At 41.9% G+C, this 25,865-nt stretch overlaps 1 protein-coding gene across 4 annotated transcripts in view; it reads left to right on the forward strand.

The window, feature by feature from the left end:
- Nucleotides 1-25,865, forward strand: part of ankrd12 (ankyrin repeat domain 12) — a 222,177-nt gene that overhangs the window by 115,034 nt on the left and 81,278 nt on the right. For all 4 annotated transcript variants that reach the window (XM_080194656.1, XM_080194653.1, XM_080194655.1 and 1 more), the window contains one exon: nt 4,796-4,947. In XM_080194656.1, coding sequence (XP_080050782.1) covers nt 4,861-4,947 — 87 coding nt within the window. In that variant the 5' untranslated portion in view covers nt 4,796-4,860. The remainder of the gene's footprint in view (nt 1-4,795; nt 4,948-25,865) is intronic.

The following is a 25,865-nucleotide window of genomic DNA, read 5'->3' on the forward strand; positions in this document are numbered from 1 at the left end:
ATATGTCCAGGATGGGTGGGGCCCTTGATTATGCTGTCTCCTTTTCATTAAAGTGTAGACAGTGTCAATGGATGTGAGGCTGGCTTGAGGACTAGGCTTCATTCACGACCCTTTCTAGTTTTTACAGTCTTGGACAGAGCAGAAGCCATGCCAAGTTGTGATACAACCGAAAGGAATGCTTCCCATGGTGCATCTGTAAAAGTTAGTGAGAGTTGTAGCAGATACGCCAAATTTCATTAGCATCCTGAGAAAGTTGAGGCATTGATAGGCTTTCCTAACTACATTATCGGCATGCGAAAGTAGAATTCGAGTTGATTCTACCAGCCTTTAGTGCTCTGCTGTAAAAGCTTTGATAATTGATTCTTGAATTTTCCCTACTACAGACTGTTCTATAATTTACTGTTTTCTTCCCCCTCCCTTTTAAATAGTGGGGTTACATTAACTACCCTCTATTCTGTAGTAACTGTCCCACAATCCATAGAATTTTGGGAGGTGACCACCAATGCATCCACTATTTCTAGTGCCACTTCCTTAAGTATTCTGGGATGTATGTTATCAGGCCCTGGGGATGTATTAAAAGATCCAATGTTCAGCTGAAATAGGTAATCTTTATACATCAGTGGTATTATTGGGAGATTCTACAATGCCAAGACATGCAAACATGTAAATTAGGAGCAAGCCATTTACCCCCTTGTGCCTGTTCTACCATTCACTAAGTTCTTGGCTGCCTTCATAGTGACATCAACTCCATTTTACTTCCTACCCCAATACCTTTTGATTCCCATGTCAATCAAGCTCCATCTTGATTATTAATATTAAATATTAAATGGCCTGACTCCACTATTCTCTGGGAGAGAGTTCCACAGACTGTCAACAATTTCTGTCTTCAATTGGAGAGCCATTATTTTCAAACTATGTCCCCTAGTTCGAGTCTGTCCTACAAGGGGAACATTTTTCAGCATCTGCCCCAACCAGTTCCTTCAGGGCTTTGTACATTTAAATAAGGTCACTTCTCATTCTTCTGAGCTCCAATGGATAAAGGCCCCAGTCTTTCTTCGAGAGATACCTCTCCATCCCAGGAATCCATTGAGTGAATTTTCTCTGAACTGCTTCCGATTCAATTACATCCTCCTTGAATAAAGAGACCAAAAGTGTAACAGTATTCTAGATGTGATCTCACCCAAACACTTTCCAACTGTAGCAAATACCACTGCTTTTAGATTCCATTCCCCTAGTAATAAACAACAATTCCAATGCCTTCCTTTCTGTGCTGTGCCTGCATACTAACTTTTTGTGATTTTAATCACCAGGATATTCGGAGTGCTCAACCTCGAATTCTGCAAGTTGTCTCCATTTAGATAATATACTGCTTTTCTATTCTTCCTGTCAAAGTGGACAAGTTCAAATTTTGTTGCAATGAATGGAATACTTCAAATGGACTTGGCCAAAGCTATACAAATATGGCTGGTTTTTTTCATCAAGTTCATTTTGATCTGGAGCAGATTTACAATTCTAACATCTTCTTACATGTGAATGAAGCTTATCAAAAAACCTTGTAAAATTCAGCAATTCTTCAATTTCTTGTCACCCAATAAATCTCTGCAGTCATAATGTATTCACTTATACATGCAAAATACATTCAATATAGAAATGCAATCATCCCTTGCTCTGGAGTTTATTGCTTCTCTCATTGTGTTTGTTGGAGTTTACCAAGGAACTATCAAATTATATTTATTTCAAGCTCTCAAGGGGAGATAACTGAACTGGATGACTGGCCTTCGAGCTTGTCCTTGAAGCAAGGTCTTGCCGCTTTCAATGTCTGCTGCAGTGTATTTTTAGGTGGCCTTTATCATTCCCTCAGTTACTCCATATATTAACACACTATGGCAATGAGAGGTGTTCATCCATGTAGCTTTTCCTGTAGTTTGGATTCTTTTTTTCTCTCAGTCCACACTGGTGCAGTCTCACTCTCCTGAGTCTTATGGTTGGGGGTTAAATGTCACTCATACCTAATTCAGGCTAATGCTCTAGTTCGGCATTTGACAGTTCTCCACTGTCAAAAATGCCTCAAACTGAGTGCCCACCTACTACCTCGGGTGGATGTTAAAAGATTCTATGGCACTGTTTGAAGTCCTGCTGCACATTCTGCCAGTGTCCTGGTCAATCTTTATACCTCAATCAGCATCACTAAGAAAGATTCTGTGCATGTATTTCATTGCTGTTTTGGACCAGGTTGTGAGCAAATTCCCTGATATTTCATTGCAGTTGTGACAACACTTCAAATGTATTTCATCCTTTGGGGTAACCTGTCATCATAAGTACAAATCATTTTCATAATGACTCTCTCTATACTGCAAAGAATAATCTACCAAATTATTACTGTTTATAACTAGGAGACTTTTCTATATGCTTATCATCAACTATTTGTTTTTGGTTGCGCCTAATCTGCAAATAAACTTGCATTTCAAATTAGTTTGAAGTTACTGATGAGCTGCACACATATAATGGCTAAGTGTCAATTTTCATTGTCAGCTCAATTATGCCTTTAATGTGCACTAACAACAAGGAGATGAATATGGCATGAGTCTACAGTTTCTCATGACTGTTTTGTCAAATCATAACATCAATAAATTTGTCTACACTGTCACCATTAATTGTTTTCTAAAATATACTTTATGCATTTAAGGTAAATAAGTTTGTCTAATATGTCCAAACATTATGTACTAATATTAAAAAAGTAATAGTATGGAAGAGGGAAAGAACAGTGATTTTAGGAGGACATGATTTGTAGTGTTCAAATGTAGTTTAAGGATTAGACCAGGTGAGTTCATGAAGGGCTTTGGACATAAACGAGAATTTTAATTTGAAGTACTTTGAAGTATGAGTATTTCAGTTATTTGAGTAATTTCAGGTCCGAAGACACGCAAGTTAGGTGAATTGGCCACGCTAAATTACTACTTGGTATCCAAAGATGTGTAAGTCGGGGGAATTCGCTGGGTAACTATGCGAGGTTAGGAGATAGGATCTGAGTGGAATGTTCCGTGGGAGAGTCAGTGCAGACTTGATGGACCGAATGGCCTGTTTTTAGGCTGTAAGATTTCTGTGATTCTATTGAAAGACCACATACCAAAATATATCTACAAGGATGAGTGATGGATAAGAGGCACTTTGTCTAGCTTAGGATGTAAGCAGCAAGATTTTGGGCTGAATTTGGCAGAGAATGATGGGCTGGCCAGGAGACCAAAGCACTTTGAAATATTTTGATAGTAGATGGATTGTGGGGAATTGGTATGTAATTGGCTGGTTTTTCGGTGGAGGTTATGGAAAGAGAAATTCAATCTGGGCTGAATGAAGTAACAAGGTTGTGAGTGTTTTCTTTAAGTCCATGAGCCTATCTGACGAAAGGAATAGATGTTATTAGCAGGATTATTGAGTTTGTGATGGAGGCCAAAGACAGTAATTTTGGCCTTTCCAGAGATTAGCTAGATAAATTTATGGTTTATCTCAAATTAGATATTGCATACAAGGAAACAACCCCAGCTTCTCCATCCTTCTACGTAACTGAAGTCCCTCATCCCTGGAATCACTCTCCTCAAACTTTTCTGCATACTCCTCTGTTTTATAAATGTTCACCATAACCCCTTTTTTGCTTCTCTACTCTTATCCCTGTTCATTTTCTCCATATTCACTCCCTGCCCAAATGCTGAATCAAAGCCAGCTGGGATATCTTCCCATTTGGTCTTCAAGATTTTCCAACCATGTTGTTCATGAAAATGCCATTTGTGAGTTTGGTTAGTGACATTTTGATGCAATGAAAAGGTGCACAAATCTGAGTAGATTGCATGGTGGTTTTGAAAGGGAAATGGATAACAGTTGAAGGGTGCTATTTGAAGTATTATAGCTTGCGTTTGAGAAGGATGTCATTTCTGTAATTGTTCTGGTGAATGCCAACTTTTAATTGGACAATACTTCAGGATAGCACTCAGCAAGGGAAAGGAATGCTCTGGTCATTTTTTTATTCCTCTTCAATATCAAGTCTTATTGCAGATTAATCTCGAGACAAATGAGGTGCATGTCTAAAAAGGACTCCTTTAATACTATGAAGATTAGGTAACATTCAAGAGATTGAAGAGCAAGTACTAAGGAGGATTTGTGACCAAAAGTATAAATGTTTTCTTTCAGCTTGGCATGGATAGGGAGAGATAGTAAACTGTCAAGTTGGAGCCTGATGAAGGGAAATTGGAACCAGACTGGTTGTGGCACACTGAACCAGCCTAGCCTTACTGTGCTCTAGACACAAATATGACTTGACTAGTTGAAGTTGTCCAATTGAATCTTGAGGGGGTCAATATGTTTCTAGGAATTGAATTTTCTTATTTGTTGCCAAATAACCTTGTAATTAGTAGCCTAATGATAAGGGTGGTCTGGTTAGCTGAGATATGAAAATGTTACCAATGCTCACTGCTGTTTAGATTACTTGGTGTTAGTCAGTTAAACAACAGTGTACTTCTTAGTGCACTTGAGTCCCTGCCGTTTGTTTCCTGTGGTCTTGCATCTTGATTTACTTGGCTTAATAAGTGCAGTTTGTCCATGCAGGAAAGATGTCCGCGTTCCTTGTCGGGCCACTGTTAAGTTCGTTAATATTAAGGCTTAGTTTGCAGCATGCTAATGATTTCATTTATCTGACACCAGTTAAACCTAACAAAAAAAATCCAAACATTGTCAGAATGTCAATTGCACTTCTAAAACTCTGACTGCCATTAGAAAAATGCATTTTACTACTTCTGTTTTTCAGATAAAGGATGATCATATTGTTGCCTGAAACAGGCAGCTGAGGGGGAAAGGAACAAAAGCTGTAAAATGCCCAAATCTGGGTCTGCCAGGACAGCACAGACTGAAAGTTCTGATTGCACCAGCAATATGGTTGAGAAACAGACTGGAAGAAAGGTAAGACATGCTTCACAGCACAATCTTGTAAACAAATTTACACAACTACCTTTTGTATGTTTAGATTTGCAGATTTGTATTAATATTTGAATTTCCTATCTCGGGAAAAACTCATGTGAGGCCTCAAAGGAAGAGTTAGAATTAACATTGGCATTTGTTTTTGCCTGATTGTATGTTTTGCCTGTTTGGTTTGTCAGACTGAGATCTGTCATCTGACAGGAGTTAAAAGTTTTGACTGGAAGAGCGTTGAATTCATGCCTATCACATAATTAGACACAGTATTCTATTTCCTCCCTGTTAGTTTCCACTGTTCTCTTTGTTACTGAATAAACAATATTAAAATAATAAAGTTACTACATTCTACATTTTTGGATTGAATCATTTATGGTTCTAGGACCAGATGTAGTTTGTCTTGAATCTTTGCAGGGAGCCTGAATTGTGTAAGGCATCAATATAAAATGTGAGGCCAGTTCCTCCTCACTTTCGCACCATTTACATCGACACAATTTCACACTCGTTTTACTTTTCCTGAGGTTCTGAAGCCAATCCTGAGTCACGGCATGTGTAAAAATTCCTAATCAGTGTGACAAGACACTTCCTCCTAAAGCATATTTCATAACAAATGGCCTTAAACAATGCATTTCATATGTGCTACTATTCGCACGTATTCCAAGATGCAGGATTAATGCTGCCAGATAAGAAAACAGTTCTGTTCTGAAATCCTCTTCTATGTGCTGGTGTGTTAGAGTTGTATTGTCATTTCCAGGGGCTATGAAGTGATTGCTATCGCTGCATAATGCAGACAGGCCCAAATCTGATCGGAACTGTTCGGCACTCTGACCCTGGAGGCTTGACAGGAGCCAGTAGCTTGTCTCATTATTAAATCAAGATAGAGACCTGTTTCAGATGTTCCTCTGACATTTATTGTAAACTCTGAGACCCTGGATGATCTTTGGTTTCCTGCTGGCTTTGCATATTCCTCAAATTGCTGAGACACCAAAAATCTGTATATCCTAGCCTCAGTCCCTCCAGCGATGGAGCTTTCACAACTGTCTGAGGTGGATTGTTCCAAAGATTCATACCCCTCCGAGTGAAGTAATTTCTCTTCACCACAATCCTAAATGATTGCCTCCCCATATTTTGGACTCCTCAAACAACAGAAACAACCCCTATCTACGCTATCGAGCTCCTTCAGAATATATCCAAGTTTCAGTGACATTGCACCTCACTCTTCTGTGCTTTAATGATTATACACCCATTTTACTCGTCGTCTCATCAGTGGCCAGCGCTTTTATCCCAGGTACCAATTTAGTGAACCTTTGCTGTACATTGCTGATGCAGTGTATCCTTTCTTGAATGTGGAGACCAAAACTGGGTATGATATTCCATATGTGGTCTCGCCAAAATCCTGTAGCAAGACTTTTTTTATTCATGTACTCCAATGCCCTTGCAATAAAGGCCAACAGCACAATTTGCCTTTCAAACTGCTTGTTGCACCTGCATGCTAACTTTTTGCATTGCTTGGACAAGTACATCAACACTTGCAAGTTTCTTACCCTTTTAAAAAATATTCTGCTTTTCTTATTCTTAGGATCAAAGTGAATAAGTTCACACTTCCCAATATTATACTCCATCTGCAATGCATCTTGTTGCCTACTCACCTGACCTATCTATGGTCCTCCCATGCATCTTACATTTTTACCTAGCTTGGTATCACCATAAAACTTGGATATATTGCACTCTGCCACTTCATTTAAGACACTAATATCGATTGTAAATAGCTGAGGCCCCAGCTCTGATCCGTGTGGCACTCTCCCATTCATTGCCTGCCAACTTTGAGCCCACTGCTTTCTAGCCACTAACCAATCTCCTACCCATGCCATCCCTTAACCAACCTATTAATCATTTGTGCGACACCTTATTGAATGTATTGAAATCTAAATATTACTACATCCCTGAAATCTAAATATACTACTTCCCAATTGTAAGGAATTTTGGAAAATCATAGCTATCCACCATCTCTTCTAGACTCTAGCGAGTAGGCCATCAGGCCAGGGGATTTGTTGGATTTTCATCCCTTATATCTCTGCTGATAATCTCCTCACTCTTTAGCCCCTCAATAATCTTAGTTCTGATATGGAACTTGTCTTCTACTGTGAAGGTAGTCACCCAATATTTTTTCAATGCTTTTATCATTTCCTCAATCCCCATGGTAGTTTCTCCTGTTAGAACATAGAACACTACAGCACAAACAGGCCTTTCGGCCCACGAGTTGCGCCGATCACATCAACACCTACCAATCTATAGACCTATCTATAACCCCCAATCCCATTAAACCCCATATACTCATCCAGAAGTCTTTTAAAAGACCCCAGCGAGTTCGCCTCCACCACCACTGACGTCAGCCGATTCCATTCACTCACCACCCTCTGAGTGAAAAACTTACCCCTAACATCACTTCTGTACTTGCCTCCCCGCACCTTCAATCTGTGTCCTCTCGTAGCGACCATTTCAACCCGGGGAAATAGCCTCTGAGAATCCACCCTATCTATTCCTCTCAACATTTTATAAACTTCTATCAGGTCGCCTCTCAACCTTCGTCTCTCCAGGGAAAAGAGTCCCAGCTCCCTCAACCTAACTTCATAAGGCATGCCTCCCAGTCCAGGCAACATCCTTGTAAATCTCCTCTGTACCCTTTCAATAGCTTCTACGTCTTTCCTATAGTGAGGCGACTGTTCCTGCTTCAATATTCAATATTAGATCAATGTTTAAGTGGAATTTAACATGGATAAATGTGAGGTTATCCATTTTGATCAGAGGAATAAAAAGGCAACTTATTATCTAAAATGGAGAGAAAATTCAAATACTTCAGTGCAGCAGGAACTGGGTGTCCTCGTGAATTGCAGGAAGTTAGTATGCAGGTGCAGCAGATAGTAAGGAAGCAAATTGAATTTTGACATTCATTGCTTATGGAATAGAGTATACACATAGGAGAGTACTGTTGTAACTGTATAGGACAGTGATGAGATTGCTTCTGGAGTACTGTGCAAGGTTTTGATACCCTTAAAGTAGGACGTAAATACATACATTAGGATCAGATCAGAGAATGTTCCCTGATTAATTCCAAGAATGAAGGGTCTTTCTTATGAAGAAAGTGAGTAGGTTATGCCAATACTCACTGGAGTTTAGAAGAACGAGAGGAGATCTAATTGAGGTCTGTAAGATACTTAAGGGAATTGACATGGTTGATGCAGAGTGGATGTGTCGTCGTGGACATTCTAGAACGAGAGACCATACTTTTAGACTGAGGTGGCTTGACTTAAAGGGTTGTGAACAGAGTTCACTACCCCAGAACACAATGGATGCCGGAACACTAAACAAATTTGAGGAGATAGGTTTTTAATTAGCAGCAGGCTGAAGGATTATGGGGAGCAGTCAGGAAGGTGGAGATGAGGCCGAGACAGGATCTTGATGGTATTGAATGGCGGAGCAGGCTTGAGTGGCTGAGTTGCCTACTCCTGCTCCTGATTCTTATGTATTATTCCAAGAAACTGTCACAAAGAATACTGCAGACTCATCTTCTAAACCATTCTTATTTTATTGCCCCAGTGTATATGAAGATGGGAGTCCCCCACAATTACTACACTTCCTTTGTTATGGACTCCACAATTTCTTGTTTAATGCTTTACCCAACAGTATAACTATCATTGAGGCCTAAAAACTACTCGTCATTATTTTCTGACTCCTGCTGTTCAGAATTATCTGTCCATACTGGTTCTACTTAATAACCTTCTGAGGCCAAATCTTTTCTCAATATCTTCATGTCTATCCCTCCTCCTTTGCCATTCTTTTGTCCTTGCAATATTGTGTCCTGGAATATTTATTTCCCAACCTTGATCACCTTGTAACCATGTTTCTGTAATGGTGATTAAATGTAAACCATTTACCTCTATTTGTGCCATAATTCATCCATCTTTTTGAAGATGCTTCATGCATTCAGATAAAGAACCTATTCTCTGCAATGACCTTATTTGCTAATGTACATTTTTTTGTTTAAACTCTTCCTGTCCCAGCCTGTTTGTCTTTGCCCACACCACTACTGTTCTGATACCCTGACCATTCTCTTTAGATCTTTATGTCACTCTTTAGCCTACCCACTTCCCTGTTAATTTAAAGCCCTCTCCACAGTCTCAGTGATACAAGTTGCTCGGTCAGTGGTCCCAGTCTGGTTCAAATGGAGCCCATCCCATTGGAATAACTTGCTGTTCTGATGTCAGTGTCCCATAAATCTTCCTCTTCCCACATTGCACCATGCATTTATTCCTGTAATCTACACCTTGCCGATTGCTGTATGGCTCAGGTAATAATCCAGAGATTACTTTCGATGCTCAGTATTTTAATACAGACCTCAACTCCCCAAATTCTCTTGCATAAAACGAGGAAATAATATTCTGTCATTGGGTCCCACATGGACATGACAACTGGATCCTCCCCCAAGCTTCTCTCCAACCATGAGCAGATGTCCTTAACCCTGGCACTGGACAGGCAACACAATCTTCAAAGTTCCCTGTCACGACTGCAGAGAATAGTTTATTCCTCTGATTATATTGTCTCCTGTAATGGACACACTCCTCTGGATCCACCCACTTGAATGGCATTCTTCACCATGGTCAGTCCCTCATCTACCCTACAGTCCTTCTCATTCACACAATATCAAACACCTCGTACTTGTTGGACAAAGCCAGGGGCTGAAGCTCCTCCATCACTACATGCTAGGTTTGTACATATGCCTGACTGGCTGTCACACTCTCCTGTCTCTAACTGTCGACCAACTCTGAAGTTCCGTCAAAGCTAAAAGGTGTGACCACCTTCTGCATTAAAGTATCCAAGAAATGTTCCCCTCCCTGATGCACTGCAGTGTCCACAGCTCTGTCTCCAGCCCAATGACTGAGATGAAGTTCCTTAAGTTGTTGACACTTTTTGGTTATATCCATTCAAAGTCTCGACCATCGAGACATTACAGATCCAAGCTGAGAAGATAGGCTGCTCTCTTCCCGTCCTGGGCTCAATCTACATGATCCAAGTTGATGGGAGCAGGCATTGCACCCCCTCCAGTGCTCGATCTCATTTGCATCTTAGCCAAAAGGCCTCAATGCCATTTTTAAAAATGCAAATGTGTTTGCCCTATGTCACATTAGTATCCTGAAGTGCCCAGATTCTTCATTTGCCCTGTCACTTTTTTATGATGTGTTAATTATTTACTTTTCCTTAATTATTATTAATAAACCCTATTACTCCCAATAACTATTACTACTGCTAGCAAATCTTAATTGTACCAATAAAACCTTACAGTTATTAATAAATTGCACACTTTTGAAAGGTGAGGGAGAAAATTACCCCACCAATCAATCACTTACCTGTTTCCATGTGACCTTGCACTTTGATCATTCTCTGAATATGACAGCCCTAGTGGTGGCTCTGCCCTTTAATTGACTCTCCTTCCTCGTGCTCTAATGAATTCACACCTCTCTCCCTCCCCCTGCTTTAATGGATTCTCGTTACTTTCCCTCCCCACGTGCTATTAGACTCTGACTTCTTTCCCACCCCACTTTCTATTGGATTCTTGCCTCTCTCCCTCCCCACGTTGTAATAGTCTTGCCTGTCTCCCTACCCGTGCTCTAATAGACTCTCTCCTTTCCTCCATGCTCTAAATGGTCATCAGAATAGACTGACCCTACTATTACAGCTGCAATGTCATGTGCTTGGCCCAGTTAGCCTTCTGCTTTTTGCAGACCCCAAAAATTAATAATTGGGATATAGGTGACCAAGCTGCTGTTGAATTTCGAACAGAATTTTTTTATTCAAAGATATTGCCAGACAAGTGACAAATTTGTATCTGCCACATAACGATAGTCCAAGCCTTTTGTCATCTTGCTGGAGGACTGCATTGGATGTTCCATATTAGTTACGAATTGAACTGAACATTTTGGTCAACAAATAATTCCACCTCTGACCTAATGAGGATGGGCAAGTAATTGAAAAAGCTGGAAGTTGTTGGGCTGCTGCTATTGTGCTGTGGAACTCTGCTAGTGATGTCTTGGGACTTCAGGGATTCGACTGAACAACATCTGAACCATATTCATGTTTGCTTGTCTGTCAGATTTCCAGCTGCCATTGTAATGACAGTTTTTGCATTGATCTCAATCTTGTTGGAGCTCCTTGGCATATTTGGTCAAGTACAGCCTTGTCCCCTTCAGTGAGAACACCCATATTGTTTTGTGTGACACTACCACAGTGCTAAACAGAATAGGTTTAGAACAGAGCTAATTGCTGAAAACAATTAGAGGCTTTGTGACCTGCCAACAGCAGACAAATGGTTATACCACCACGATTTGTGACCTCAAGGTCCAGCATATTCTTCATCCTTGCCATCAAGGCAGGTGCCCAACCTTGGAACAGTGAGGTGGTGTCAAAGAACATGCTGAGAGGAGTACCGATCTTATCTAAATAAAAGGTACAACCAACCTGATGAAGCTACTATACACGTGAAACAGAAGCCATATGCTTTGAGATGAACGATCAGGTCAAAGTTGCTACATCCAGTTGTGAATGGTGGTGCACAATTAAACAAGTAATGGGGGTGGGGTGGTGTTCCATTATCATGCCCATTCCAAATGAAGCCAGCCCTCAACTAATTTGAATTAGTCTGCATTTTATCAAGAAAAGGCTGAGTTCACTGGAAACAGCAATGCTTATGGGCTCTGACAACATCCCAGCTGTAATGCTTGAAGACTTGAGCTTCAACACAAGCTGTGCCTCTGGCCAAGTTGCAGTAACCTTATGACAACAGCATTTACCCAATAACGTGTAGAATTGTCTGTCCATGGGAGCAGAGTGAACCCATGTTGGGCAGTTATTGCTGCATTTTGTCCATTTTCAATTTGATTTACACAATGGAAAAGTTCCATTGACATTTTGCATTTTTCTATCAAAACAGTACTTATTTATCAATAATCTGTCCACCAGTCCTCTGTTTAGATTCTATCAGGACCAGACCTCACTACAGCCTTGGTCCAAACGTGGAAAAAACAACTGAATATCAGCAGTAAGATGGGAGTGAAAACAGAATATGGTGGAATGGTTCTGCAGGTCCACTAACATTTGCAGAGAGAGAAAGAGTTAACATTTCAGGTTAATAACCATTCATCAAGAACTAAATTCACCATTAACTCTTTTTCTTTTTGAAGATGCTGCCAGACCTGCTGTCACAAGTAGGCTTACGTTAACATTGCAATGAAATTACTGTGAAGATCCCCTAGTCGGCATACTCCAATGAAGTTACTGTGAAAATCCCCTAGTTGCCTGTACAGGTACACTGAGGGAGAATTTCGCATGGTCTCTGCACCTAACCAAACTCTATGCAGATCCCACAGGGATAGTGACCCAAGCTGGGAATCAAACCCAGGTCCCTGGCGCTGTGTCAGCAGTGATAAGCACTGTGCTTCCCATGTCCTGGATGGAGGGTTATGGTAGGGGCTATTAAATAAGGTTAGAACCTCAGTAGACACGGGAAAAGCAGGCTTGTAAGATTAACGCTTTTGTCTTTTTATTCCGCAGGAGGAGGTCCACCTCGTTGTCAAACGAGGGGCATGCACACGGTGGGTCGTGCGTGGGCTGCTCTTGGAAGTTCCGGGAGTGGCCTAGTACTTTGTGTCGGTGTGTGTGCTTGATCCTGGACCGGTAGACGGGTGCCGCAACAGCTCGGTGACTAGCACTGCTAGCTGTGCAGATACATGGATTTGGGCCTGTGTCTGTGGGAGTTTGCGTGTTCTCCCTGTGGTTGCGTGGGTTTCCTCCGGGCGCTCCGGTTTCCTCCCACACCCCAAAGATGTGCTCTTAGGCTGATTGGTTTTACCAAATTGACACTATTCTCCCTGAATCTGGCTAAGTTAGGGGTTCCATTTGTAGACATGCAGGGTAGAATAGGTGTAGGGTGATGCGGCGGCGCGGGCTCGTTGGGCCGAAGGGCCTGTTTCCCGTGCTGGGTTGTTCTTTGTTCTTTGTATGTCCTAGCTGATAAGGTACAGATCAAAAACTCTAAGATATATTATGAAGTCAGACTAAACCCCAACAGTGTGCTATTTTATCATTGTGAGGATGTGATGTTTTACCCCAGACACGATCCTACTTTGACACTGGGAAGCTTTTTTCAAAACAGCACCACCCAAACACTCTGTCACCTAGAAGGACGAGAACACCAAATGCATGGCAATGGCACCTGTATGTTTCCTCCAAGTTGCACAGCATGGCAATAAGTTGCCTTTTTCTTTATCATGCTGGGTTAAAGTTGTGGCCCTTCTTACTTGACTGCACTGCAGGTATATTTGCATCATACAGATTGCAGTGGCTCACATTGGTAGCTCGCTTCCACCTCAAGGCTAATTAGGGGTATCTTGCCAGTGACCACCATATGACATGAAAAAAAATTAAATCAACTATTTGTATAAAATTTCCAGTATCTGTAGGACTCTGGTTTTGGGCTGTTGGTTACCACTTTTAAGTTTGCTGATATTCATAGAATCCCTACAGTGCAGAAAGAGGCCATTCTGCCAATTGTGCCTGCGCCAACAACAATCCCATGTAGGCCCTATCCATGTAACTACACGCATTTACCCTGTTAATCTCCCTGACACTAAGGGGCAATTTTGCATGGTCAATCCACCTAACCTGTACATCTTTGGACTGTGGGATGAAATCTGAGCACCTGGAGGAAATCCAGGCAGACGTGGGGAGAATGAAAACTCCACAGTCACCCAAGGCAGGAATTAAATCTCAGTCCCTGGCATTTTGAGGCAGCAGTGCTAACTGCTGTGCCACTGTGCTGCCAAATATTAGTGGACTTTGATAGAATTAGAATCGTCAGGTAGATTTGTTATGTTTTTTCTATGACTAAGGTTATGAATTGTATACTAATTGTGTTTAATTATTGACAGGTAGAGTAGGCATTATCTGGGGATGCACTTGTGCTCCTATAAATTGATACTAATTTAAACTGTAGTTGTTAGGTTAGGTGGTCCTTGCTTGTAATTTATTATTGTGAATAAATGCTTCTGAAAGTGTGCAAAAATGACCCTTGTTATATCCTCCTCCTCCAGCTGATTTTCTGGAGCAGACCAAAGCTGTGTTTGGCAATTTTCCACTCTGTCTAATAGATGTTAATGGCACAACTGCACTAAAATAGCTTGGTTAGAGCACCAGCTCGTTTTGGTGCAATAGATACCGTTAGGCCATGCAACTTTTGTTCTGTCCAGCTGTCTTTGAACACTAGGTAGAGATTATCCAGACTGACTGCTCACTAGCTTCCATGATGGCATGGTGGTAGAGTGGTCAGCACTGCTGCCTCACGGCACCAGGGATCTGGGTTTGATTCCCTGCTTGGGTCACTGACTGTGTGGAGTTCGCATGTTCTTCCTTTGTCTGCGAGGACTTCCTCTGGGTGTTCCGGTTTCCTCCCACATTTTGAAAGACGTGCCAGTTAGGTGCATTTGACCTAAACAGAAACCGGGTTGTGGCGACTAGGGGGATTTCATAGTAACTTCATTGCAGTGTTGTGTAAGGCTTACTAGTGACTAATAAATAAACTTTGCTCACTTTTACTTTACGATGCTCGGGAGCTTTGACGGGAGGCTTAAGTACTGTAGAATTGTCCCCTAGCCACTTTTTACTGAAGATGCTCGGAGATAGTGGAGGAAGTGGAAAGTGACCTACAGAAAGATCTGAAGGTGTCTGCTTCCATTTGTGGTGTGGGCATTCCTGCATATTAGGGATTTTCACAGTAACTCCATTACAGTGTTAGTATTAGTGCATCAGTTTTCAAAGTAGTCACAAAAGTCTTGAGCTTTCTTTCAGTCCAATGTTCTTGGATGTTAGAGTTTCTAAAAATAGTCCACCTGTCTGCAAACTGGAACACTTCATTTCTATTGCACTTTTAGTTAGTTTGTCTCGACTAATTTTCTAGGCTTCAAAGTTTGTATATGAATTTTCTTGTGACACCTACCTAATTGTGTTCCAATTTAGGATTATTGCATATCCACGGTTTTAGAGTAATGTAAATTCATGAATCTGTTGAGGACTCTTGGGGACCTGCTGTCTCTATGCAATGCACAAAGTTGCATTATAAAGATAACAGATTGGATACTTCTGCTATAAACATGGGGAGAAACTGTAAATGCCAGAAGCATTCTTTCAGAAGTTAGGATGTGCCAGTACCTGAGAATGTGTATTCTAAACACGTTTAGAAAAATATTGCGTTTGTGTCACTGCCCTGGTCTCAACCATGGTGCAATAGAAACAAATTGCTGGAAGTGTACAGACAGTAGTTGGCTTCTGAAAAAGAATAACTGCTTCAACTTTAAATTTTAATTTCTCAATCAGAAAAGTGCAAAACTGTATTTGTGTAAGATATCTTTAAGATATCGTTAAGGGGATATCTTTCTGTTTTACTGAAACTGGCAACAAAATATTAATTGAAAAACAGTTTTAAAACTTTTTTTTAAAACCCAAAACAGTCTAGCATATTTTCTTGAGGTAAATTTCCCTAGTAATGAATTAATGTTAAGTTTCTATTGTTTGCTGTATTCCACATCAATGGTCTCCAACTTTTTAAAATACAAGATCACTTTTAGTATCAAAATGCAGCATGAGATCTACTCTTTAAAAATTCAACATACTATAACCCCCAACATTTACTTTGGCATAATACTTGGCTATTCCTCTTGTGCAGGCACAGGTGTCACACTACCTGAGTGCTGAGTTGTGATTTGAGCCAGGCTCATCCAGCCCATCAGATGGGCATCTGTGAGACTGGTGCAATACTTGCACTTGATTTTCATCTGCGGAAAAAGCCATCTCACAGAGGTATGTGGAGCCAAAATAGGTTTTCACCTTGAGTGCACATAATATCAGAAGTCCCCAAAAGTCTTTGTCCCTTGACCTAGCTTTCAGCTCTATGCCATTTTGCATGGTGATTATTTCCATGTCAAATCAACTGTTTTGTTCAAACACGTGCAGAAAATTTGCTGTTAGTTCTCCAATGTACTTCTTGAAGAAAAGGAATTGAGACAAAAATTTGTTCCATCTTGTCTAAGTCCTGAAATTGTCTGTTGGATTCTTTTTCCAATTTGTTCAGGTGGCCAGGGTTTGTTTGGATGGGACCCTTTTTCCTGTTGGATTTTCTCCAGACTTGGGAAGTACTCAGTAATTTTATTTTTTTTAACTGGAGAGACTCACTGGCCCACTTTCAACTGAGTGCGATTACTGTCACCAGGGAGGTAGTGCTTGATCGACTAGTGGGACTGATGGTGGACAAGTCCCCAGGATCGGATGGAATGCATCCCAGGGTTCTGAAGGAAATGGCAGAGGTGACAGTAGATGCCTTAGTGATTATTTACCAAGCTTCGCTGGATTCCGGGGAAGTGCCGGAAGATTGGAAAACGGCTAATGTTACACCGCTGTTTAAAAAAGGTAGCAGACAAAAGGCAGGGAATTATAGGCCGGTTAGTTTAACGTCTGTTGTTGGAAAAATGCTTGAATCATTCATCAAAGAAGAAATGGCGAGGCATCTAGAGAAGAATTGTTTGATAGAGCAGACGCAGCACGAATTCGTTAAGGGGAAGTCGTGTTTGACAAATTTATTGGAATTCTGAGGATGTGACTAGTGCGGTAGACAGAGGGGAACCAGTGGATGTAGTGTTTCTTGATTTTCAAAAGGCGTTTGATAAGGTGCCACACAAAAGGTTGCTTCAGAAGGTTAGGGGGCATGGAGTTGGGGGTAAGGTGTTAGCGTGGATAGAGGATTGGTTGCCTCATAGGAGGCAGAGAGTTGGTATCAATGGGTGCTATTCTGATTGGTGGCTGGTAACTAGTGGAGTGCCACAGGGATCGGTGCTGGGGCCTCAGCTATTTACCATTTATATAGATGACCTGGAGGAGGGGGCTGAGTGTAGGGTGATGAAATTTGCTGATGACACAAAGACAAGTGGAAAAGCAAATTGTGCGGGGGGTGTGGAAAGTCTGCAGAGGGATCTAGATAGGCTGAGCGAGTGGGCGAGGACCTGGCAGATGGAGTACAATGTTAGCAAGTGTGAGGTTATCCACTTTGGCAGGAATAATAGTAGGAGGGATTACTATTTAAAAGGCGAAAAGCTGCAGCATGCTACGGTGCAGAGGGACCTGGGGGTCCTTGTGCGTGAGTCGCAAAAATTCCCAGTCTGCAGGTGCAGCAGGTGATCAAGAAGGCGAATGGGATGCTGGCCTTTATAGTGAGGGGGATAGAGTATAAAAGCAGGGAGGTCTTGCTGCAACTGTACAGGGCATTGGTGAGGCCGCAGCTGGAGTACTATGTGCAGTTTTGATCGCCACACTTGCACAAGGATATTTTGGCCTTGGAGGGAGTGCAGAGGAGGTTCACTAGGCTGATACCGGAGATGAGGGGGCTGGACTATGAAGAGAGACTAAATAGACTGGGCCTGTACTTGTTGGAGTTTAGAAAGCTGAGGGGGGGGATCTTATAGAGACGTATAAGATAATGAAAGGGATGGATAGGATAGGGGTAGAGAGATTCTTCCCGCTGAGAAAGGACAACAGGACTAGAGGGCACAGCCTCAAGATAAGGTGGGGGGGGGGGGTGGCAGTTTAGAACACAGTTGAGGAGGAACTTCTTCATTCAAAGGGTGGTGAATCTCTGGAATTCTCTGCCCGCTGAAGTGGTGGTGGCTACCTTGCTAAATATATTTAAGACACAGGTAGATAGGTTTTTGGTAGGCAAGGGAATTAAGGGTTATGGGGAGAAAGCGGGAAAGTGGAACTGAGCCACTTCAGATCAGCCATGGTCTTATTGAATGGCGGGGCAGGCTCGAAGGGCAAGATGGCCTCCTCCTGCTCCTATTTCTTATGTTCTGAACATATTCATAAGATCATAAGAAATAGGAGCAGGAGTAGGCCATCCAGCCCTTCGAGCCTGCCCCGCCATTCAACAAGATCATGGCTGATCTGAAGTGGATTCACTGTACTGATCATGTGTGGCAAGTATTCCCCCACCCCCCGCAGAGTTCATGGTTCAGCTCATTCAATTTTGCATTTGCATCCATAAGAAACAGCAAGTCTAGCAAACACACGTTATCTGACAGTTCACTGTACACCTCATTTCTTGATTTAAGAAAGGTGACAATTTCTGGGAGAAGATCTAAAAGTCTCTGGAGGACTTTTCCTCGAATTAACCATCTCACATCTACATGAAGAATTAGCTGACTGTGGATGGCATCAAACTCATTGAGTGATGAAACGAACAGGTAATGTTGCAGAGCCCTGGCATGAATTGATTTCAGTAAGAAGTCTCTCAACACCAGGTTAAAGTCCAACAGGTTTATTTGGTAGCACAAGCTTTCAGAGCGTTTCTCCTTCAGGTGAGTGAAGAGTTGTGTTCACAAACAGGGCATACATAGACACGGACTCAATTTACGAGATAATGGTTGGAATGTGAGTCTTTACAAGTAATCAAATCTTTATAGGTACAGACAATGTGAGTAGAGAGAGGGTTAAGCACTGGTTAAAGAGCTGTGAATTGTCTCCAGCCAGGACAGTTACTGAGATTCTGCGAGCTGAGGCAAGTCGTGGGGCTTACAGGTAGTGTGACATGAGCCCAAGATCCAAGTTGAGGCTGTCTTTGTGCGCAGAGCTTGGCTATCAGTTTTTGCTCAGTGATTCTGCATTGTCGTGTGTCGTGAAGGCCGCCTTGGAGAATGCTTACCTGAAAATCAGAGGCTAAATGCCTGTGACTGCTGCAGTGTTCCCTGACAGGAACAGAACACTCCTGCCTGGTGATTGTCGAGCGGTGTCCATTCATCTGTTGGCGATACCACACTACGACAATGTACCATGTCTCGGGATATCCTTTCCTGCAGTGTATCAGGTAGGCAACGTTGGCCAAGTTGCAAGAGTATGTACTGTGTTCCTGGTGGATGGTGTCCTCATGTGAGATGATGATATCATGAATTGAGTTGACAACTTGAGGAAAATCAATAACCTTGCTCACTAGTGCTTGTTGGTGGGTAACACACAGTCGTAATTGTCAAAGATGGGGAATTAGGATCATTTCTGCAAAGTGCAACAAAGCCTGAATTGACGCCCAGCGTTGACGGTACACCATTAGTTGTGATTGAAACCAGTTTCTTGATAGGAAGTTTTTTCTCTGTCACGTACTTCTTAAATTTATTGTACACATCCTTGCCTCTTAGTCATAGAGGCTTATAGCATGGAAACAGACTCTTTGGCCCAACTTGTCCATGCTGTCCTTTTCTTTTAATACCCTAAACTAATCCCAATTGCCCACATTTGGCCCATATCCCTTCATACCCATGTAACTGTCTAAATGCTTTTTGAAAGACAAAATTGTACCCACCTCTACTGCTACCTCTGGCAGCTTGTTCCAGACACTCACCAGCCTCTGTGTGGAAATAATTGCACACTTTCTCTCCCCTCTCACCTTAAACCTGTGCCCTCTAGTTTTAGACTCCCCTACCTTTGGGAAAAGACAGTGACTATCTACCTTGTCTACACCCTTCATTAATTTATTGACCTCTATAAGGTCACCCCTCAGCCTCCTACGCTCCAGAGAGAAAAGTCCCAGTCTATTCAGCCTTCACTTGTAACTCAATCCGTCAAGTCCTAGTAGCATCCTAGTAAATCTTTTCTGCACTCTTTCTAGTTTAATAATGTCATTTTTATAACAGGGTGACCAGAATTGCACACAGTATTCTGAGTGTGGCCTTAACAATGTCTTGAACAACATCAAGACGCCCCAACTCCTGTATTCGATGTTCTGACTGATGAAACCAAGCATGCCGAATGCCTTCATTGCTCTGTCCGCCTGTGTCTCCACTTTGAAGGAGCAATGAACAGGTACCTCTAGGTCTTTGTTCTGTAACTCTCCCCAACATCCTACCATTGACTGAGTAAGTCCTGCCTTGGTTCAATTTACCAAAATGCATGACCTCACGCTTGTCTAAATTAAATTCCATCTACCATTCGTCAGCCCAATTGATCAAGATCCTGTTGCAATCGGAGATAACTTTTTCTTCTCTGTCCACTATGCCACCAATCTTGGTGTCATCTGCAAACTTACTATCCATGCCCCCTGTATTCTCATCCAAATCATTAATATAAATGACAAATAACAGTGGGCCCAGCACTGATCCCTGAGGCACACCGTTGGTCACAGGCTTCCAGTTTGAAAAACAACTCTCTACACCCACCGAAGCCAATTTTGTATCCATTTAGATACCTCACCCTGGATCCCGTGAGACTTAACTTATGCAACAGCCAACTATGCGGTACTTTGTCAAAGGCCATGTAAACAACATCAATTGCACTGCCCTCATCTACCTTCTTGGTTACCCCTTCAAAAAACTCAGTTAAATTTGTGAGACATGATTTTCTACTCTCAAAGCCATGCTGACTGTTCCTAATCAGTCCTTGCGTCTCTAAATGCCTGTAGATCCCGTCTCTCAAAATACCTTCCAACAATTTACCCACACAGATGTGAGGCTGACTGGCCTGTAGTTCCCAGGCTTTGCTCTGCAGCCCTTTTTAAACAAAGGCACATTTGCCACTCTCCAATCTTCAGGCCCCTCACCTGTGACTATCGATGATTCAAATATCTTGACTAGAGGACCCGCAATTTTCCTCCCTAGCCTCCCACAATATCCTGGGATGCACTTCATCGGGTTCTGGGGATTTATCTACCTTGATGCACTTTAAGACTTTTTGTCCAGAAGTGAGGAATTCCTCCTTTCTTGTTGCATCTTTGAATTTCATACAAGAGGGGGGGGGGGGGAAATCAGTTGAGCCGCAGTTGTCATGCCTACTGACTCATCAGACTGCAGTGAGAAACAGTCACAGCCTGATAAGCCTTGGTGCATTTGCTGTGACATATCCGTGGACAACAATTCTACCCTTCTGGCTACTGTTAAAGCACCAAGCTGTATGGTTTTGATAGTTGATATAATTTCATCTTTGTTTTTAAAGCCTTTGAACAAGGTGTCAGCAGCAACCATCATTGCCTGCTTGATAACTTTGCCATTATTGAACAGTTTGTTTTGCCAGCAGAAGGCTAGTATGAAAGGATACATGTTTGTCCGCCTTGCCTTTAGCCACAAATTTTGAAAAGTGGCTGTTCAGCTTGCAACATTCCCTTTAACCCCCTAACTTCTTGTCCGAATGGCACTGTTTAAAGGGAAATTTTCTTGAAATGTTGTGTATATTGTCTTGTGATGCCATTCTAGATTACCTCTTATTCAAGACTACGTACACTCTGAAAAATGAGATAAATTGTCTTGCCTTTGACATTCGTAAAATAAATTCACTCTGTTGTTTCTGGTGAAAATAGTAGGTTTTTACCCTCATGGAGGACCTTGGCTTCTCGCTCATCATGTTGTCTTCACTGAGCTGAGTCCACAGCTTGGCAGTCAATGAGCTGACTTGTTGTCATCACAAGAAGCCTAAGTTCTGTGCATTTTGGCGCAGTTCGACAGTAATGAGCTGATTCATTCATCGCAAGTAGCTCAAGTATCATACATTTCGGTTGCCACTGAGTTGACTTTCTCATCATCACAAGCAGCCCAAGACGCATACATTTTTGGCACCAATTCGACAGTCAAAAGCAATTGGCTTTTTGAGACTCCAGAATTGACCTGTTGTTTGCAGTTGACTATTTGGAGACCACTGTCCTACATTACCTTACGTAGCTTATAGGTCAGGTTAACTGCTGTTACTGATGTTTGTTTAGCTTGAATTGCAGGTCCCTTATCCTGGTGGCAGAATTAGCAAAATTTTGCTATGTAATTCAAAAGTTGCACTGCAACATTTTAAATATTACGCTTTAAAAATAAATCAAGTGCATCCATTGTCTTAGCTACACAATTAGGTTTGTTTTGAAACTTGCATAATTGTCATGTATACCAGTTCAGGAAAAGAAGCTGTTGTTCACATTGCCATTTGCTCCAGAAGTATTGTATCTATAAGATGCACTGTTTGAACTGCATATGTTTGTTTTCTTTTGGTGGAAATTTTCCATTCAGCTTTCTCCACAAAGCTCGGGTTGCTGAGGGAGCAATTGTAGCTTCTGACGTGTCTTTCTCCTGTTACTACTGTTTGCGCCTTCTGCAACTTGACACTGTATCTTAATGTCTGTGCTTTGTTCATTTTGAGACAGGTTAATATCTTTACTCTTGCAAATCAAAATGCAACTTAAGAAAAAGTTGGTCAGATGGTGAAAGTCACAGGAAGAAAACTCTTTTTTGTTCTCATAACGTTAAAAGGAAAGGAGTACTTGTTGTTTGTGATGTGCTTTTTAATAGCAGGAAATTATGGTCTCATGCTAAACTTGCTTTTGCCAACAAGGAAACCCTCTGATAGAGTTGATCTGCCATTTCTGGCAGGCAAATTTTTGTTTGTTTCAGAGATCAAAACAAACCAGGTCAAAACACCATTTGAAATCATAAAATCTCAACTAGCTGGATCATAAATGCCTACCATAGAGTCTGTAGTTTTAGTGTGCTATTGGTTAAGAGCCAATATTTGCGTTATGTAACTATCATTAGTATTATAGTAGGTCAGCTATGATCTAATTAGAAGGTGGAGTAGACTAGAAAGGGATATATGATCTGCTGCTCCTACTGGTTTTATTTACTGGTCCTTATTTTAAATCCATTTGTTCGGTTACCTAAGAAGAACATATTAACACTCTTGTGAACGCAATTCAAAACCCTCTTCACACCCTCCAAATTGCTCTTTTTGAGAATGCAGTTTTCATAACTCAGAAATTGCAACATAGAAGACTATTCAGAATATTGTGCTTATGCCTTTTGCTAATTCTGCCACTGAGACCAAATAGTCTAATAGGATTTGTGTGTATAGATCAAGCTGGAGAGATGCATCAATACAGGTGCATAGGGCCAAATGTTGTTCTGCAATTTGATAATCCCATTTTTCTGTTTTTTCTGTAACCTTTTATATTTTTCATTTTCAAACATTCCAAATTCCCTAAGTTTTACAGTTTCCACCTCAGCAAACACTTCTTGGGAAGGCGGTGTAGTGGTAATGACACTGGTGTAGTAATGCTCTGGGGACACAGGATTAAATCCCACCTCAATAGAATTTGAGTTAAATTCATAAATCTGAATTTTCTTTAAAAACTGGTTTAACAAACCATTGTCAATTGTCATAAAAACCCATCTGGTTTAGTAAAATCTTTTGGGGAAGACAATCTGGCTTCCTTACTTAGTCTGGCCAATGTGTGACTCCAGCCCCACAGAATGTGGTTGACTCTTAAATGCCCTATTGCTACAAACTCAAAGGAATTAAACCAAATAGAAGGACCATCATCATTGTTCTAAGCATCAGAAATGACAACACACCCAGTGCTGTCAGGCCCTGCAGAGTCATCCTTATTAAAACCTGGAGGTTTGTGCCAAAATTGGGAAAGCTGTCTCACAGTCTAGTCAAGCAACAATTTGATAAAGCCATACTCACAGAATCAAAGCTTCCAGACAATGTTTCAAACACCACCACCATCAAAGGCAACAGCAGCACAGTGATGTACAGTTGGATGGGAATTCCCACGGCAGTCTTCAGTGATGCTGGACCCCATGACATTTCATAACATCAAGTCAAACGTGAGCAAGTAAATCTGGTTACCAGATACCACTGCCCCCTGCCAAGCTGAGGTATCAGTGCTGTTCCATGTTGAACACTACTTGGACGAAGCACTGAGGATGGCAAAGATACAGAATATACCCTGGGTACTCTGACTTCAATGTCCATCACCAAAAGTGGCTTGGTAACACCACTATGATCTCACTGAGCTGCTCAAGTCCTAAAGGGTGGACCTGCTGGACTGGGTCTGTAGCAGTTGATGAGGGAAAAGCTTATTTGACCGTGCCCCCTAAAATCTATCTGTCACAGCTGCCTGTATTGGGAGGAATTCAAGTAGAATCCCAGTTCCAGACTCTCATCCTGCAAGGCCTCTATTGTGTTGAGGAACTAACACCATTCTAACTGGGTTGTATTATGAACCTATCCAGTAACACAAAACTTGGCATCCAAGAGGCATTGTGTGCCATCAGCAGCAGCAAAATGGTGTATATAAGCACAGTCTGTAACATCATGGCCTGCCATTGCCATTACTATCAGGCCAGGGTCAAACCTGGTTCAATGAAGAATGCAGGAGGGCATGCCCAGAGCACCAGCATATGCTAGTCTTCAGCCAGTTTGATTCACTCCATGCAATATCAAGAAATAGCTTTAGGCACTGGATCTTAAGGCTATGACCCCTGACAGCATTCCAGTAATACCATTGAACACTTGTGCTCCAGAACCAACTGTGTCCCTAACCAAGTTGTTCCCAGTACAACATAAGAACATAAGAAATAGGACTATAACACAACTATAACACTGGCATCTCCCTGGCAATGTTGAAAATTGCCCAGGTATATCCTGTACACAAGAGACAGGACAAATCCAAACCAGCCAATTATGGCCCCATCAGTCTACTCTCAGTCACTAGTAAAGTAGCGGATGGAAGCATCACCAGCGCTACCAAGCTATAGTTAATTAGCAATAACCTGCTTACTAATGCTCTGTTTGTGTTTTGCCATGGCCACTCAGCTCCTGACCTCATTACAAACATGGACATGGGTCAACCCTCTAGAAGGGTGTGACTGTCCTTGACATCAAGGCAGCATTTAACTGAGTGAGGCATCGAGGAGCCCTAGCAAAACTGAAAACAATGGGAATCGAGAAGAAAACTCTCCACTGGTTGGAGTCATACCTAGTAGAAAGAAAGATCGTTATGGCTGTTAGAGGTCAATCATCTCAGTCCTGGGACATTGCTGCAGGGGTTCCTAAGGGTATTCCGGCATCTTCAGCTGTTTCATCAATTATCTTCGTCTGTCATAAATTCAGAAGTGGTGATGATTGCACAATGTTCTTAGTATTTGTTACTCCTCAGCTAGTTTCCATATGCAGCAATACCTGGGTAATATTCAGGCTTGGCCTGATAAGTGGCAGGTTACATTCCCAGCACAAGTGCCAGGCATTGACCATCTCTGACCAGAAAGAATCCAACCATCTCCCCATGATACTTAATGGCATTACTATCCTTCCGCATCCTAGGGTCACCGTTGACCAAAGGCTGGAACATATAAATACTGTGGCTTCGGGAGTAGGTCAGAAGCTTGAGGATTCTTTGGTGAGTAATCCACCTCCTGATTCCTCAAAGTCTGTCCTCCACCTGTAGGCACAAGTCAGGATGTGATGGAATATTCTGCACTTGCCTGGTTGAATGCAATCCCAAAACTCAAGACCAGCCAAGACAAAGCAGCCTCCTTGTTTGGCACCCCCAACCACTACCTTCAACAATAAGTCTCTACATTGCTGACGTACAATGTGTACCATCTAGAAGATGCACTGCAACAAGGCCCCATTAATTTGCGGGTCCGTAGCCTTTACCATCTAGGTGTGCTTGAGCAGCAGTGATTTGCAAGTCCCCCTCCAAATCACATACCATTCTAACTTAGAATCAGAGAATCCCTACAGTGCAGAAGAAGGCCATTCAGCCCATCAAGTCTCCATCGATCACAATCCCACCCAGGCCCAATCCCCATAATCCCATATATTTACCTGAGCTAGTCACCCTGACACTAAGGGACAATTTAGTATGGCCAATCCACCTAACCTGCACATCTTTGGACTGTGGGAGGAAATGGGAGCACCTGGAGGAAACCCCTTCTGACATGGGGAGAATGTGCAAACTTCACACAGAAAGTGTGACCCAAGCTGAGAATCGAACCCAGGTTGCTAGC

This window comes from Carcharhinus amblyrhynchos, chromosome 8, assembly GCF_965287045.1.
Source record: "Carcharhinus amblyrhynchos chromosome 8, sCarAmb.v2.hapA, whole genome shotgun sequence".
NCBI lineage: Eukaryota > Metazoa > Chordata > Chondrichthyes > Carcharhiniformes > Carcharhinidae > Carcharhinus > Carcharhinus amblyrhynchos.